This window comes from Taudactylus pleione, unplaced genomic scaffold (genome assembly GCF_031769625.1).
Source record: "Taudactylus pleione unplaced genomic scaffold, aTauple2 ptg000129l, whole genome shotgun sequence".
In the NCBI taxonomy this organism is placed as follows: domain Eukaryota; kingdom Metazoa; phylum Chordata; class Amphibia; order Anura; family Myobatrachidae; genus Taudactylus; species Taudactylus pleione.
In genome coordinates, this window is record NW_028284531.1 from 5,352,570 (window position 1) to 5,370,364 (window position 17,795).

General features: G+C 45.9%; 1 protein-coding gene across 2 annotated transcripts in view; it reads right to left on the minus strand.

Moving 5' to 3' along the window:
- The window catches only part of FBN1 (fibrillin 1), a 291,935-nt gene that overhangs the window by 130,547 nt on the left and 143,593 nt on the right, over window positions 1–17,795 (minus strand). For both annotated transcript variants that reach the window (XM_088472976.1, XM_088472975.1), the window contains exons 8-11: window positions 14,842–14,967; window positions 14,594–14,752; window positions 13,794–13,982; window positions 9,431–9,589 (exon numbers count right to left, since the gene is read on the minus strand). In XM_088472976.1, coding sequence (XP_088329102.1) covers window positions 9,431–9,589; window positions 13,794–13,982; window positions 14,594–14,752; window positions 14,842–14,967 — 633 coding nt within the window. The remainder of the gene's footprint in view (window positions 1–9,430; window positions 9,590–13,793; window positions 13,983–14,593; window positions 14,753–14,841; window positions 14,968–17,795) is intronic.

Below are 17,795 nucleotides of genomic sequence, written 5' to 3' on the forward strand. Positions count from 1 at the left end.
CCAAAGGTAACCCTGAAGAAGCTGCAGAGTTCCACAGCAGCGACTGGTGTATCTGTGCATGTGACCACAATAAGCCGTACACTCCATAGAGCTGGGCTTTATGGAAGAGTGGCCAGAAAAAAGCCATTGCTTAGTGATAACAATAAGAAAACACGATTTGAGTTTGCCAAAAGGCATGTGAGCGACTCCGCAAATGTATGGAGGAAGGTGCTCTGGTCAGATGAGACTAAAATTTAACTTTTAGGCCACCAAGGAAAACGCTATGTCTGGAGCAAACTCAACACATCCCATCACCCCAAGAACACCATCCCCACAGTGAAACATGGTGGTGGCAGCATCATGCTGTGGGGATGTTTTTCAGCAGCAGGGACTGGGAAACTGATTTGATTCGAGGGAAAGATGGATGGTGCTAAATACAGGGATATTCTTAAGCAAAACATGTTTCAGTCTGCCTGTGATTTGAGACTGGGACCCGAAGCATACTGCTAAAGCAACACTCGAGTGGTTTAAGGGGAAACATTTAAATGTGTTGGAATGGCCTACTCAAAACCCAGATCTCAATCCAATTGAGAATCTGTGGTCAGACTTGAAGATTGCTGTTCACAAGCAGAAACCATCCAACATGAAGGAGCTGGAGCAGTTTTGCCTTGAGGAATGGGCAAAAATCCCAGGGGCAATATGTGGCAAGCTCATAGAGACTTATCCAAAGCGACTTGCAGCTGTAATTGCCGCAAAAGCTGGCTCGACAAAAGTACTGACTTTAGGGGGGTGAATAGTTATGCATGCTGAAGTTTTCTGTTATGTTGTCCTAAACAGCACCCTCATTAGATGAAGAGGCCGAGGATCAGTTCTGGGATCCAACAATCAATCGGAAGCAGGAAAAGTGTTTTATATGCTACTAACTTCTTATCTATGTATACACTAGGGGTGTGCACCGGACACTTTTCGTGTTTTGTGTTTTGGTTTTGGATCTGGATCTTTCTTCGTGTTTTGGATCTGGATTGGTTTTGCCAAAACCACCCTTCCGTGTTTTGGGTTCTGGGTTTTGTGTTTTGGATCTGGATTTTTTCTTAAAAAATAAAAAAAAAACGCTAAAATCACATAAATGGGCCTTTTTTTGTTCCTACGCTATTAATAACCCCAATAACATTAATTTCCACTCATTTCCACTCTATTCTGAACACCTCACACCTCACAATATTGTTTTTAGGCCAAAAGGTTGTACCGAGGAAGCTGGATGACTATGCTAAGCGACACAAGGGGGCGGCACAAACACGTGGCCCATCTAGGAGTGGCACTGCAGTGGCAGACAGGAAGCCAATCAGCGTTATGGTGCCCATTTGCATGTAGCACGAACCCGGGAGATCCGTGCTACATGCATCTGTGTGATTGGCACAGAGCAATGACAGGTCCGTGAGACCCGTCTGTGCTGCTGTGGTAAAAAAAAAAAAAAAAACCTGTGTAAAAAAAGAAAAAAATGGCGTGCACCCCCCCAAAAAAGAGCAACCAGCCCCGGGCATTAGTAACCCAGTGCTGGGTGTGCTTAAATACAGGGGACAAACGACGTAGGGGTCCCCTGTACTTAAGCACAACCAGCACCGGGCTAGTCAGAACCAGCGCTGGTTGCCAAAATACGGGGGACAAACGACGTAGGGGTCCCCTGTATTCTGCGCAACCAGCTCTGGGCTCTGATCCGGTCCTGGTTCTGGAAATATAGGGGACAAAAAATGAGTAGGGTTCCCCTGTATGTTCCAGAACCAGCACTGGACTTTTTCTAGCGGGGGGCTGATGCCACAGCCAGGGGAGCCCTTTCACCGGGCCCCCCAGCCGCAGCATCAACCCTGACCGCTAGTCAGCCCAGGCCGGGGATCCCTGGAGAGCTGGGGACCCCCCCAATAAAGGGGTCACCCTCTCCAGGGCACCCCAGGCCCAGGCTGATAGCCCGGGGCTATCCCTGCCACCCCTGGTGGCGGTGGGTGGCGGGTTGATTGTGTGGTGTGGTGTAAATAAAGAATATCAAACATTGTCTTTACAAGTAGAACTGCAAGTCCCAGCTAGCCTGCCCCGCATGCTGGTACTTGGAGAACCACAAGTACCAGCATGCAGGGCATTAAGGGCCCACTAGTACCTGTAGTTCACCTGTAAAAAAAATGTTTAAAAAAACACAGGACACACACACCGTGACAGTATAAGTTTATTAAACATACATACACACACACACATGTACACATACTCACCTATGTAACCTGTAGCATCGGTCCACTTGTCCGGTAAAGTATCCCTAGGGGACCTGTGAAAAAAAACATACTCACCATCTCCTATGCGAGGTTCTGTCCTCTTCGTTCCAAAGTAGGCATCCCCGGACTTGGCAAAAAAAAAAAACGAAAACGCGATCCACGAACTTAGTACCGTTCTATAGAACGGTACTTCCCGAATGAGAGCTTAGCGGCGGGGTATCACCATGGAAACCCCGCTGCTAAGCGTTCATTGGCTGAGAGAGGTCATCTCCCGTCTCTCAGCCAATGAACGGCTCCCTCCATTGTAGTCAATGGTGGGAACCGCAGGGTAAACTTTAATAACCTTGCGGCTCCCAGCATTGACTACAATGGAGGGAGCCGTTCATTGGCTGAGAGACGGGAGATGACCTCTCTCAGCCAATGAACGCTTAGCAGCGGGGTTTCCATGGTGATACCCCGCCGCTAAGCTCTCATTCGGGAAGTACCGTTCTATAGAACGGTACTAAGTTCGTGGATCGCGTTTTCGTTTTTTTTTTTTTGCCAAGTCCGGGGATGCCTACTTTGGAACGAAGAGGACAGAACCTCGCATAGGAGATGGTGAGTATGTTTTTTTTCACAGGTCCCCTATGGATACTTTACCGGACAAGTGGACCGATGCTACAGGGTTACATAGGTGAGTATGTGTACATGTGTGTGTGTGTATGTATGTTTAATAAACTTATACTGTCACGGTGTGTGTGTCCTGTGTTTTTTTTAAACATTTTTTTACAGGTGAACTACAGGTACTAGTGGGCCCTTAATGCCCTGCATGCTGGTACTTGTGGTTCTCCAAGTACCAGCATGCGGGGCAGGCTTGCTGGGACTTGCAGTTCTACTTGTAAAGACAATGTTTGATATTCTTTATTTACACCACACCACACAATCAACCCGCCACCCACCGCCACCAGGGGTGGCGGGGATAGCCCCGGGCTATCAGCCTGGGCCTGGGGTGCCCTGGAGAGGGTGACCCCTTTATTGGGGGGGTCCCCAGCTCTCCAGGGATCCCCGGCCTGGGCTGACTAGCGGTCAGGGCTGATGCTGCGGCTGGGGGGCCCGGTGAAAGGGCTCCCCTGGCTGTGGCATCAGCCCCCCGCTAGAAAAAGTCCAGTGCTGGTTCTGGAACATACAGGGGAACCCTACTCATTTTTTTCCCCTGTATTTCCAGAACCAGGACCGGATCAGAGCCCAGAGCTGGTTGCGCAGAATACGGGGGACCCCTACGTCGTTTGTCCCCCGTATTTTGGCAACCAGCTCTGGTTCTGACTAGCCCGGTGCTGGTTGTGTTTAAGTACAGGGGACCCCTATGTCGTTTGTCCCCTGTATTTAAGCACACCCAGCACTGGGTCACTAATGCCCGGGGCTGGTTGCTCTTTTTTTGGGGGGGGGGCACGCCATTTTTTTCTCTTTTTACACAGGTTTTTTTTTTTTTTATTTACCACAGCAGCACAGACGGGTCTCACGGACCTGTCATTGCTCTGTGCCAATCACACAGATGCATGTAGCACGGATCTCACGAGTCCGTGCTACATGCAAATGAGCACCATAATGCTGATTGGCTGAGAGCCGTGACAGACGGCTCTGTCAGCCAATCAGCACTTTGCCCATTAAAGGCAAAGGCATTTTTTTTTAAATGGCCGCTCGAGGCAAAACCTCGAGATCCGACAGCAGATCTCGAGGTTTTGCCTCGGGAGAGGGATCCGGGGCAGACAGGGAGATCCGAGCTTGGGCTCGGATCGCCCCGGATCCCCGAAGTTCGGGTGGGTTCGGTTCTCAGGGAACCGAACCCGCTCATCCCTAGTATACACACACACATATTGTGGTGAGAGGGGTTGTCTCTCCCCTGAATTGCCCACGTTCCTGTGGGATCAGCTCCCTCAAAGGGAGTCTAGGGTAAAGCTTGTGCAGTTTGCAGCAGCAAGGGAGATTTGGAACTCCGGTTTTTCACAGTTACACAGGCCCAGCTGTAGTTCTTCACTGAGAGACAGAAAGGGTTTAAAACTCTCATACACCCACGGAATCGGTATGAATTACCGCCGGACATTCCCTAGCCTAACCCTAACCTCCCGGGGGGGTGCCTAACCCTAAGTCCCCCCTAGGAACCCTAAACCTAACCCTCCCCCCCCCGCGGCTGTCCGCAGCAGCGCCCGGCATCACTTTGATCGGGATGCCAGGCGCCGGTCTCCCAGCGTCGGTAAAATGACCGGCGTCTAGATGTAGACATCGGTCATTTAACCCTCGCCGGGATAAAGCAGTCGGGAAGCCGGCCATCGGGACTACGTCCACCGGCTTCCTGACTGCATACCACACCAACTGCTCTGCGCACTGATGCCAGCCAGTGGCTGATGATTTTGGCTATGCTGGAAGAGCATGGCAGACTGTGGTTGCAAGCCATTGCAGCAGGTTAACCTTTATGCACTGGGAGTGCAGGGAAATTTACTTTCACCTGTTTATTTATTTTATGTGCCTGTGTGTATGCTAAAGTGCAGTGTCTGCTGCCATTAAAGACACTACTTTAAGAGTAACTGCCTGTCTTGAGTCCTTACATCTCCCGTGTTACAATATAAATATATACATATATATATATATAATATAATATATAAAGCAGTCACATCTGCAAACACTATTTTGTATTTATGCAGGGTGATGGGAAGGATACTCCACCATCTACTTTCCCACATAACAACCTGTTAATTCCAGTCTTGGCCAACATATATTTATATATATATATATATATATATATATATACACACACACACATATATACATATGATGGGTTGTTGTTGATGGTCACGGGGTGTGCGCGAGAACGGGACGACATCAGCGATATGCGCCTGATACGTCATCCGGCGACGCAAGGAACAGAGCGCGAGGACAACGGTTCTCTCACGTGGTGTATGGTGATAGTATATTAAGGTAAGATATGTCGTTTTGTAATATGTCTTGAAAACAGTTTGGAATATAAACTGAAACGTTGACTGCTGCCACGCGTTGTTTAAGAATTTCTTGCAAGTACCGTGAGTGCCGCACCTTAGTTGGATATATATATATAAGAAGTACAGGTAGAGTTGAGTATCTTGTGGAGAGGCAAGGCCCCAATGTTCCAAGGAGAGGTTTCTTAGGATGCATTTTATGACTTGGCAACCTGAAACTCAAAGCATGACTCACCACAAAAGCTTTGGACTCACCATCTCTGTTTATGAACCAACATTCTAAACTATAAATTCCACACACTTCCAAATGCATTACACAAACAGTTTACCAGCCCAGGATTCACAGTGCTTAGTATCAATCTAATACACTTTGCTTTCAAAGTAACTTGCACATTTTATTGGCAAACAGCACTTTCCATTTGCGAAGAAACCATAAAGAATTCCATGGCTTGTTGCTCTGGCAAATGCTGTGAGGAGAATTTCATGCTTGTATTTTGCCCCTCAATTCAATCTCTAATCTACTAAACTCTTTATACTGTAATATTCATAAACATCATCACTTTCAACAATGTAGAAAGCAGAGTGGGCTCTAGGACAAGCGGATTGTAATTAGAGATGAGCGGTTCGGATTCGAATCCGAACCGCTCAGAACATGGGGGATCCGAGTCCACCCGAACCCTGTTCGGGTGTTCACCGCCTGACTTGGTCCCCCTTTCGGGGCCGAACGGCGGCCGCCTGATGTAGACTAGAGACTAGAGAATACACTAGAGAATCCGACATCAGGGCTCCTATTGTGTAGGGCAGACCGCGGTCTGCCCTACACAGAACAAACACACAGCCGCCAGCGGCAGCTGTGTGTTTGTTACAGCAGCCAATGAGAGTCACACAGACTCTCATTGGCTGCTGCACGGAGGGAGCCGGCTGGAGCTCACTCAGGTGGTCCATCTTCCGGCTCCCTCCTCGTCGCGTGGCAGCAGAGCGGACGGCGCGGGAGCGGGGATTCAGGTAAGTTTTTTTTTCTACGTGTGTAAGGGCCGGAGGTGCTACTGGGGGGGGTCTGCTACTGGGTGTGCGGGGGGGGCCATACTACTGGGGGGGGCCTGCTACTGGGGGGGGCCTGCTACTGGGGGGGTCTGCTACTGGGGGGGGCTACTACTGGGGGGGGCCTGCTACTGGGGGGGTCTGCTACTGGGGGGGGCTACTACTGGGGGGGGCTTGCTACTGGGGGGGGCCTGCTACTGGGGCGGCCTGCTACTGGGGGCCATACTACTGGGGGGGCCATACTACTGGGGGGGCCTGCTACTGGGGCAGCCTACTCCTGCGGTGGCCTGCTACTGGGGCAGCCTGCTACTGGGGGCCATACTACTGGAGGGGCCATACTACTGGGGCGGCCTGCTACTGGGAGGGCCATACTACTGGGGGGGCCTACTACTGGGGCAGCCTACTACTGGGGGGGCCATACTACTGGGGGGGCCATACTACTGGGGGGGCCATACTACTGGGGGGGGCCTACACCTGGGACGGCCTGCTACTGGGGGGGCCTGCTATTGGTGCAGCCTACTACTGGGGGGACCTGCTACTGGGGGCCATACTACTGTTGGGGCCTACTACTGGGGGGGCCTACTACTGGGGGGGCTGCTAATGGGGGGGCATACTACTGGGGGCCTGCTTATGGGGGCATACTACTGGGGGGCATACTACTGGGGGCCTGCTAATGGGTGGCATACTACTGGGGGGGCATACTACTGGGGGGCCTGCTAATGGGGGGCATACTACTGGGGGGGGCATACTACTGGGGGGCATTCTACTGGGGGGCATACTACTACTGGGGGCACTGCATAGGGGACCCTACTACTAAGGGGACTGCAGAGGGGGCACCACTGCTGGGGGCATTGTGTAAGGGACACCACTACTGTGGACATTGTGTAAAAGGGGCAGTAATGTGGGCATTGTGTAAAAGGGTCACTACTGTGGGCATTGTGTAAAAGGGGCACTACTGTGTGTCATAACATAAATAAGAGACACTACTTTATGGTGTAATGTGAATCAGGCCCTATGTGCGGTGTAATGTGAATAAGATTGTGCACTGTGACTCCTTGGGCCGTAGCCCACTATGTAAACAAGTACTGTGACTCTGCTGGCCGTACCCTGGCCGTACCCCACTGGGTGGGTGCACTACTTTTCATTTCTGCCACTGCTGTGTGGCAATGTGTCATAGATGTGCTTTATACTGTGGTGTCTGTGTCGTGCCACTGCTTTGTCGCTTAGTAACCAGTCAGCTCACTGCAACCTTTGGCCAATAATGTTGAAAACAATATTATAAGCTGTGAGGTGGTCTAAATTGACTGGAAATTAATGTTATTGAGGTTAATAATACTCTAGGAAGAAAAAAAAGACCAATTTATGTGATTTTAGATTTTTTTGTCAATTTTTGTAAAAAAATCCAAATCCAAATCCAAAGCCAGTCACCGCAGTTTGGCAAATCCAAATCCAAAGCCGGACGACGAATTAGAATCCGGCAAAAATGGTCCGGCGCACATCCCTAATTGTAATGCATTGCTGCAGTTACTGTATAGAATATAAACTGACACAACAGGATTAACATACATTTAAACTTTTTTTTGGTTTTTTGATGTAACCAAAGGTATAATTTAACAGAAAGCACATCAAAAGCACAGAATAAACTAACATGTAAACTAAAATAGTGAGTTAACAAAAAACAGTTTTATGAATGTTTTTGTCCATCATACTGAGACAATACATCCAATAGAACTTTATACGTCTGTGACAAGGTCTGCGTATTTTATACCATTGCTTCAGGGAGAATTTCTTTTAGATTTCAATGCATTCTTGAGATTGCTGAAATGTCCATTATCTACCTATTATGGACATCCTATCCAAGTTTGCCAACTGTCCACAAGCTTACTGATGGTAACTAAGAACAAAGTCAAACTTATTCCAAACATTATGCATCAAAACTTTTTAGGGTTGTGATCACTTTAATTTTGTTCCTTAATACAAGGACACAAACCACACCCACAAATGATATGTCTTCAGCATGCAACCAAGCTTTAGTCTCTTAAAAATATTAGTAGACAACAAACATGTCTACAAGTTCAAACCAGATAGCTTACAGTTCCAATGGCCATTGGCATGCACTTTGTAGACTCTGTAATCCTTATGTCTCCCCGTTTTGTGTTGAGGACAGTGATACAAAGAAAGGTAGTGGGGCAGGCACAAATTACAAGGGCCAGGCTTCTCGTGACATAAGAAAATATTTTTTGCACAATTTATCAATAATAGGGCGGAATTCAATTGTTTGCAGCCACCTACGCGCCTGAAGGAGCTATTCAATTGTTGCTCCTGTCGGGCACGATCAGCTGCCGGCACCGGCATTTCAGCTGAAATGCACGAAAAGTGACCCGTTTGGGTGCCCAAACTGCACTTTTCGCGATCACGCCCAGCACTTTGGTCAGGTGTAGCTGTTTTACGCGGCTAAACCCTACCTCATTAGCCGCGATTGGCGCTATATTCTAATCAAATGAATCTCGCCCCGTGAACTCCTGTCACTTTAGATGGGAGATCAGGTGCGAGAAAACAATTGAATTCCGCCCATAGATTTTAATAGATCACCGGGGTAGCTTTTGTGAGGCTTCTCTCCCCCGGCAATATTATTTAGCAGCTTTGTGTACAATTACCGCTCTTCCAGCCAGTACAGGGAGCTTCTGTGCATGCATGACCTCGCGATGACAGGACAGAGATGCACACTGCACTGGAAGTGCAGTCTCAGGTTTCCAGTTGCAGTTAGTTTCAACAAATAATTGTAAAATACTTTAATAAATTAGCTTTATCTATTTTAAAATAAAATACTTTTTTTTTCTTGTGCACTGCTGCTATCGCCATCCTGAGATGGTGATATAGAAAGACAGTCACCAGTACATGTACTGCCGCTGTCCTTGGTAAATATGAGATAACGACCTTGCATGGGGAAGCTACAATCAGCACCACAAAACTAGAGTTATTGTATATGCTTCTAATTTTGTCACAGTAATTAATGACATATATATATATATATATATATATATATATCTGCTCTAAATATATTAGTATATATAGTTTTACATTTACAGGCTTTCACTTTTATTGTAATCAACTTAGCATAATGCTTTTAAAATCAACATATTATTGTGAACAGTCAAAGTAATAATAAAGAAAGTAACGTACCAATGCATATTTCTCTCCCATCCAATTGGAATCCTTTGTTACATTCACAACGATAGCTTCCAGGCGTGGGAATGCAGCGGCCGTGTAAACACAGGTTACGGAATGACACACAGTAATCTGTTACTTGTTGTGGATGTGTTCTATTTACTGAGAGAACAACTGGGGATAAATATATATATATATGGTGTTAGCTATGAAGCAATATCAGTACAAAAAAACACACAAAAAAAATAAAAACTAAGCACAAATATCATTATAAACTGTGATGGAGAATGCAGGGGCAAGAAAAGAAAGAGGGTGGAGAAATTCATAGAATTGTTTCAAAAAGTAATTGAGAGATATAGAGTGTAAAGCTGGGTACACAGCGGCCCAGCAATGTAACGATACATTGCGCACTCCATACACACTGCACAATTTGGTGTACGACGGTGCGATGTATCGTTACATGCTGCATGTACCAGTACTTCGGTCATTCATTGAATCATCCCATTTGATATGCAGAACAGTAGATAGGACGACAGCCTTGGCATACATACTATACGATGTGTACAATATATTGTTCCGATCCACGCTGGAATGATATATCATATCATACACGTATAGTGTTGCTAACACTGCCAGACAGAAAAGTTGATGGGCTGTATATAATGAAACTGGCTAAGGGTAAGGTAATTTACTATAAATACAACTACTGCTTAACTACAAAACTATCCAGGTTAACTTAAAGCAATACAGATGTACAGAAGCACATTCAATACACACTTAAATATAACATGTCAGACCCCACTGGGCCACTCATATCTTTTCAAAGTCTGTGGCTGAGGCCTATGTCACAACTAAAAGAACAACTAATACTACATAAAAATGCTGCAAAGTAAGAATGCTTTAAAAAAATATTGTTAATAGTTTATGTTTACCAGTTAATAAAATGCAAAGTGAATGAACTGAACAGAAATCTAAATCAAATCAATATTTGGTGCGACTACCCTTTGCCTTCAAAACAGCATCAATTCTTTTAGGGACACTTGCACATAGTGTTTGAAGGAATTCGGCAGGGAGGTTGTTCCAAACATTTTGGAGAACTAACCACAGATCTTCTGTGGATGTAGGCTAGCTTAAATCCTTCTGTCCCAAACTTGCAAGTAACCTCCAACATGCTTCACTGTTGCCTGCAGGCACTCATTATTGTAACGCTCTCCAGCCCTTTGGCTCAGAACTGACAGAAACCAGTGGGACCCAGGTACACCCATCTACTGTTCGGAGAAGTCTGGCCAGAAGTGGTCTTCATACCGCTGACGTGGATACAATGCCAAGCAACTCAACTATGCTCGAAATCAAAGGAACTGGGGTGCAGAAAAATGGGCGCAGGTGCTGTGGACTGATGAGTCAAAATGTGAAATATTTGGCTGTAACAGAAGACAGTTTGCTGGCAAAAGTGAAGCATGGTGGAGGTACTTTGCAAGTTCGGAGCTGCATTTCAGCAAATGGAGTTGGGTATTTGGCCATGATTAATGGTGTCTTCAATGCTGAGAAATACAGGCAGGTACTTATCCATGCAATGACATCAGGGAGGCATCTGATTTGCTTCAAATTTATTCTGCAGCAGGACAACGACCCCAAACATAAAGCCAATGTCCTTAAGAACTATCTGCAGTATAAAGAAGAACAAGGAGTTCTGAAAGTGATGATATGGTCCCCACAAAGCCCTGATCTCAACATCATAGAGTCTTTATGGGATTACACGAAGGGAAAGAAGGATTTGAGCTAGCCTACATCCACAGAAGATCTATGTTTAGTTCTCCAAGATGGTATGTAGTCAGGAAGCCGGCGGTTGAAATGCTGACCGCCGGCTTTCCGACTGTGAAATCCCAGCATGGGACTAATGATAGGCGTCTAAATACCGACGCCTATCATCAGTCCCACCCCGAAATATTGATGCCCGTAGGTAGCCCGGGCGTCGGGACCTGTCAGCTTCGGGAAGGGGGGTGTTAGGGTTATGGACTCCCGGGGGGACTTAGGGTTAGGCACCCCCCAGGGAGGGTTAGGATTAGGCTAGGGAAAGGGGGGGGTTAGGGTCAAGCCCCGGGCGGAGGCTAGGGTTAGGCACCCCCACGGGAGGGTTAGGTTTAGGGAGCGGGGGTTAGGTTTAGGCAACCCTGGGGGGAGGTTAGGGTTAGGCTCTAGGGGGGGGTTAGGGTTAGGCACCCCTAAGGGAGGGTTAGGGGAGAGGGGAGGGTTAGGATACTTACCAGGCGCCAGGGGCTGGCTGGCAACTTTTAGCCTGGGGGGGCAAATGCATGCAGGCGGCCCTGGCAGAGGAGTCGCGTGTAGCCAGGGTGCCCGAAGAACGTGCGTGCTACGGCGCCGCCCCCCCTCAAGTGTTTCAGGGAGGAGGCGGGTCCATATGGGATTAATGTAAGGTAAAAATAAAGATTCGGGGCAGCCCCCTGTCGTAGTGCCCATATGCAGTGCCCCCATGTGCCACAGGAGATACCCTTATGCAGGCCTCCAGTAGTGCCCCCAGTAGTGATCCCCCCCTATGCAGTGCCCCTTGTGCCCCCAGTAGTGGTCCCCCCTGTTCAGTGCCCCCAGTAGTAAGCCCCTTATATAGTGCCCCCAATAGTGGTACCCCCTATGCAGTGCCCCCAATAGTGGTACCCCCTATGCAGTGCCCCCAGTAGCAGTCCACCCCCCCATGCAGTGCCCCCAATAGTGGTAACCCTTATGCAATGTCCCTTAAATAGTGGCCCCAGTTGTAGTCTCCCCCCTATGCAGTACCCCCAGTATTGCCCTTTATATAGAGCCCCCAGCAGTGGTCCCTCGCAGTGCCCCAAGTGGTAGTCCCCTCCCCCTATGTAGTGCCCCTAGTAGTAGTCCCCTCCCCCCTATGCAGTGCCCCTAGTAGTAGTCCCCTCCCTTTGTAGTGCCCCCAGTAGTAGTAGTAGTCCCCCCTTGTAGTTCCCCCAGTAGTAGTAGTCCCCCCCTTGTAGTGTCCCCAGTAGTAGTAGTCCCCCCCCTTGTAGTGCCCCCAGTAGTAATCCACCCCCCTGGTAGTGCCCCCAGTAGTAATCCCCCCTGGTAGTGCCACCATAGAAATCCCCCCCTGGTAGTGCCCCCATAGTAATCCCCCCCTGGTAGTGCCCCCATAGTAATCCCCCCCTTGGTAGTGCCCCCAGTAGCCCCCCCCCCAGTAGAGAGAGACTTAATAAGAAAAAACAAAAACACTTACCTGAAACTCCCGCTCCTGGTCCCGACGCTTCCACCGGCTCCTCTGGCCGCTTTGCATTATGGGAGAGACGTCGTCATGACGACGGCTCTCCCATTACCCACTGCGGGAGCCGGAAGATGGCTCCCGCAGTGGGAGCAGCGGCAGCCGATGAGAGTCTGACAGACTCTCAGCGGCTGCTGATTACAGCAAACACACAGCTGCCGGCTCCGGCGGCTGTGTGTTTGTGCTGTGTAGCGCTGACCAGACTCCGTCCGGTCAGCGCTACACACGCAGTGCAGTCTGTGTCACAGTGACACAGACTGCACCGGCCCGCGGCCCGCATGACGCTGCGGCCTGGGGGGCACATGGCACCCTGCCCCCCGGCCCAGCCCGCCACTATCAGGCGCCATCGGGATCTTCATCTGCCAGATTTACGGCGTCAGTATTTCATCCGCCGGGCTTAGGTCTGGTGGTATGTCATTCCCTCCAAGATGTTTGGAACTACCTCCCTGCTGGGTTCCTTCAAAAACTGAGCAAGTGTACCTAAAAGAATTGATTATGCTTTGAAGGCAAAGGGTGGTCACACCAAATATTGATTTGATTTAGATTTCTCATTCATTCACTTTTTGTTCATTTTGTTAATTGATAAAATAAACGATTAACACTTCTTTCTTTTACAGCATTCTTACTTACATGTTTTCCACACCTGCCTAAAACTTTTGCACAGTACTGTGTCAGTGTTAGTTTTACTGTTTGCTGTCTGATTTTCTAGTACATGGGTAATTTAATACGAGTGTCAGTGCAGATTGCTTTTTCACTCTTATGTGACCTAGATCAGTTTATTTTTTTAAACTAAAACACAAGCTAAGTGAGTTTTAGGTTGTTGGTAAAAGCATGATCTACAGTAAACACCGTTGCTGTTTTTCTTTGCAGATTACAACATTTCATACAGTCAGTGGATTTTCATTTTTACTATGATATATAATTTAAAAGTGCATAAATAAGTTGACACTGAAAATTTGCCTGCAATATGTTTAGGTGAATAATAATGTGCACAACAGATATATTCAGTGTTGCTCATGTCTTATCTCAGAATCTCACAAATGTGCTCTATAAGTGCATTATACTACAGTTGATCACAATATTTTGAATTACCAGAAGAATCATGAGTTGGGCCAGGGTATCGTGGTGGTAGAGGAAGCACAGGAGGGTAGCCTGGTATTACTTGAGGACCTATTGGAGGAGGATATACTGGGCCTGGTCCAATAATTGGTCCTCCTATGTCTGGACCGGGGAATTGATCAGGACGTGGCCAAGGCATTGTGCACAGCTTGCGATACTCATCTGAAATGAAAGACATGCCAAGATTATAAAAGGATTAAGAAACCATGCTCTAGAACAGTAGGGAGCCTGACAAGGATACACTAATACCTACTGCTGCATTGATGATCCAATAACACTCCTACAAAAACAGACTATGCCTAAGCATACACTTCTACACAGTGTGCGCAGCAACAAATAATAACATACAGAAAATTGTTCTTACCCCAACACTTGCTGAGATGCAAGGGTAGGGGGAAAAGGGACTCGGGAAGTGAAACAGCACCTGCCGAACTGGCCAAGCCAAATTGTGTTGGTGCGGTAGAGCTAGTGTGATGCTCTTTTGCTGCACTTAACGGACTTACCATGTTCCTCCGGCCCTGGTAGGTTATATTATCATAAATAATAGTTAAATCCACTTTTAAGTAACCTACACCTTCCAAGAACTAATATATATATAGATTATTTTAGAGATTTATATTATTTACAATACAACATGATGCTTTTGTCTTTTAACTCTTCAAGTAAGCAATCATTTTCCTTTTCAATACATTTCAATCCTATACCGTTTGTACAGATAAGAAGCACACAAGATACACACACATACACACTTTGGTATAAGTATACAGGCCTACCTGTCCCCCGTAATGGGCACACTTCATGTGGTGTTGATATTCCAGGGGCCCAGCATCTTCCAGTTTCACAGCAGCACTGTGTTTTCGGCATGAGTTGTGGGAGCTGGTTGGTACAGCGGCCATTAGCTAAGGATGTGAAACAATACCCGGGGCGAATATCTGGCATTGAGAAAAGACAAGGATTGGAGAATCAAGAGTTTCTAAGAGTAATACAAAAGAAACAACTGATTTTTGTTTTGCATACTTACCTATACATCTAGATCCATCTGCTGATGTAAAAAACCCTGGTGGACATTGGCAGAAGTAACTGCCCACAGTGTTAGCACATTCCCCTGATTCGCAGATCCCTGGTATGGTGATACACTCATTAATATCTGAAACAAAGGAAATTTTATAAAATAAACTAAAATATTTTGACAAAACAAGTGTCAATAACTTTTCAATAGCACAATTTAATTCATCCTTAAAATGCATCTCTATTGTAGAAAACAACCTAAATATTTGTTTAGAATGCTCTAGTCCTTTATTCCTTCACACCATTGCAGCTCAATGTTCTTATTATATTTTGGTACACAAAAGTGGTCCAAGTAAAGTACAGCAATGAGCATCAATGATATAAAGTCAAAGGTTTTGAAGTTTCAGTTGTACAACTTAGATCCAGCTAATGCAACCAAAAGAGATCAAATATAATTTAAACTTTGTGGGATACTTTTAATTAAATGCACTTAAAACTTTAATTACACTCAATGTCACATAATATATACTGTACACATACGTTTTTCTACATCTGATAATTTTGGAAAAAACAACATACAGTATGTCCTATTTACATCACTATATTGTACTTGCTCCAGTGTTTTGTTGTACTTGCTCCAGTGTTTTGTAAATCATTTGTGAGATAGAATGAATAACATTTAATTTTTGAACTAAAGTTTGACACTGTAGAGCTCCTAAATTTGGATCTACTTTTCTTAATACAGATATAATCAAATAAACCTAGACCTCTATGTCAGTATAGTAAATGATGTTGCCATGAAGTCAGACTACAGTGAGGTCAAAATAACAATTTTAGTGCTATGTAATATTTTCAGGCTTTCACACAAGTAATGTTAAGAGCCACCACCACTTAAATAAATCAATGTCATCATTGTAATTGCAATATGAAGGTATATCCCAGATGTTACCCAGAGTTAATTATGTAATAGCAAAAGGACTAAGGTTTTACTTAAGCTGTGCAAGACGCAGTGTTAATTCCAATCTTTTAACATTAGTGAATATCTCTGTGACTCCCCCAACTCTAGAGCTGAGCACTGAAAGACACCTTGGGGAACATCTGTGGTTTAAGAAAAAACATCTATGGTTTGTGAAATAGTGCAGCACATGTGTTCATTTTGAATGTCTTTGACTCATGTGCTGCTATGTTGACACAGCACTCAGGATTATATGGCTGGTTACAAGGGATTGGGGGGGAAATTCCACAAGTCATACTTTGGTTGAAACTGAGCAAAACATCACTAACCCCTGTACCTATTTTGGATTGGAAAACTATAAAATCAAAGTGGCAATGTTATTTTTGCTGATTAGGATGATTAGAACTCACATTCGTTCTGCTTCTAGTCAATACTGAAGAGGTTAAAATAATATATACTGTACACCAGGGGTATTCAGCATGCAGCCCTCCAGCTGCTGTGAAACTACACATCCCATCATGCCCTGTCACAATTTTGCAATTAGGGCACGCTAAAACTTTGACAGGGCATGCTGGGATGTGCAGTTCCTCAACAGCTGGAGGGCTGCATGTCGAATACCTCTGCTGTACTCTGTGGAAACAAATTATGTATTTTATGTTAGAATTTCACAATGTTCATGCCTGCAAGTTCTTTAGTCGGAGCATTCCATCTGTGACTTCAGCCAAACAGACCAGGGTTAGAGCGGCCTGTATGCCGTTATTTGGGAAAATAAACTGGATGTTCTCACACAAAACTTGGCAATATCTTCATTTCCAGCTGATGCTGAAAAATGTTCTGTATGTTCTACTCACAGTGGCACAGTGGTAGCAATTGCTCCCAGGACTACGAGCACCGAGAACACCACTGAGACCCTTATGTGTTACTAAGGCTGCTTCCTCTGCATTATGACCACAGAAGGAGACTAGGTGAGGCTTAATCATGAGGGAAGCAGGCAAGATATCGTGGAAGACAATAAAGAGACATGGGAGGGCATACTAGTGATGAAGGATAGGCACAAGAGGCGTGGGGCAAATTTTGGAGAGCCCGCAGAAGAGCAGTGCATATGAAACCTGAATCAATGTCAAATATGAAGTGTTATGTTTGGTGGGGGGTCTCATTTGGTGTGGAGAAAGGGGCTGTTAACTAATTAATAGCTGAGTTCCATAGTGCCTTTATCTTTCCTTGCATGTATAGATGAAGGTATATTAATTATAATTACATTTATAGATAATACACTTTCAGTTGCCACTATTTTCTTTGTGCATACAAAAATGTAACTAACGGTCACCAGCCACCAGCACTCTCAGCAGACTATTATACATTGTCAAGCAAGCATTCTCCCACGCTGCCGCACTGTGGGCTAAAACTGACCCCTGATTTGTTTGCGGTTAAACTGGAGACCACTGGAAAAATATTTCTGAGAACCACTATTCCGGACAGTTTGAACTGGCAGAAAATAAGAAATGTTTAATCCTTATGTATAGCTGCAAAATTCAAATGCAACTCATGTGAATCAAGAAATGTGGCAGAGACTCTAGTCAGCATTGGAATACTTTCAGGAGTTACCCTCCAGATTACATTTTATATAACAGAAAACATTAAATTACTGCAAAACTGCAAAGTATTTTGTAGATAAATGTTGTTCTGTAATGGCCACATTCCACATTAGTACATATGGTCAGTTGGTGAACCACTACTACTCCTACTTAATAATTATGGCTAGGTAAGACATTTTGTTTGTAGCTGAATCTACATTCAAATTCTACATTCAAATTAATTTAAATATAAGCTGAGGTACCCGGCGTTGCCAGGGTTTAGATCGTCAAGTTATTAAGTTTTATTACGTGATGTCATCCAAATCCATCCAGTGGAAAGCCCAGAACAGGCTCCATGGGTCAAAGTTCTGCCCAGAAGACTCCGCCGTGAGGTCCAGCCGGGATTCCAACCGCTCTGTTAGGCATCCCAGACCAACT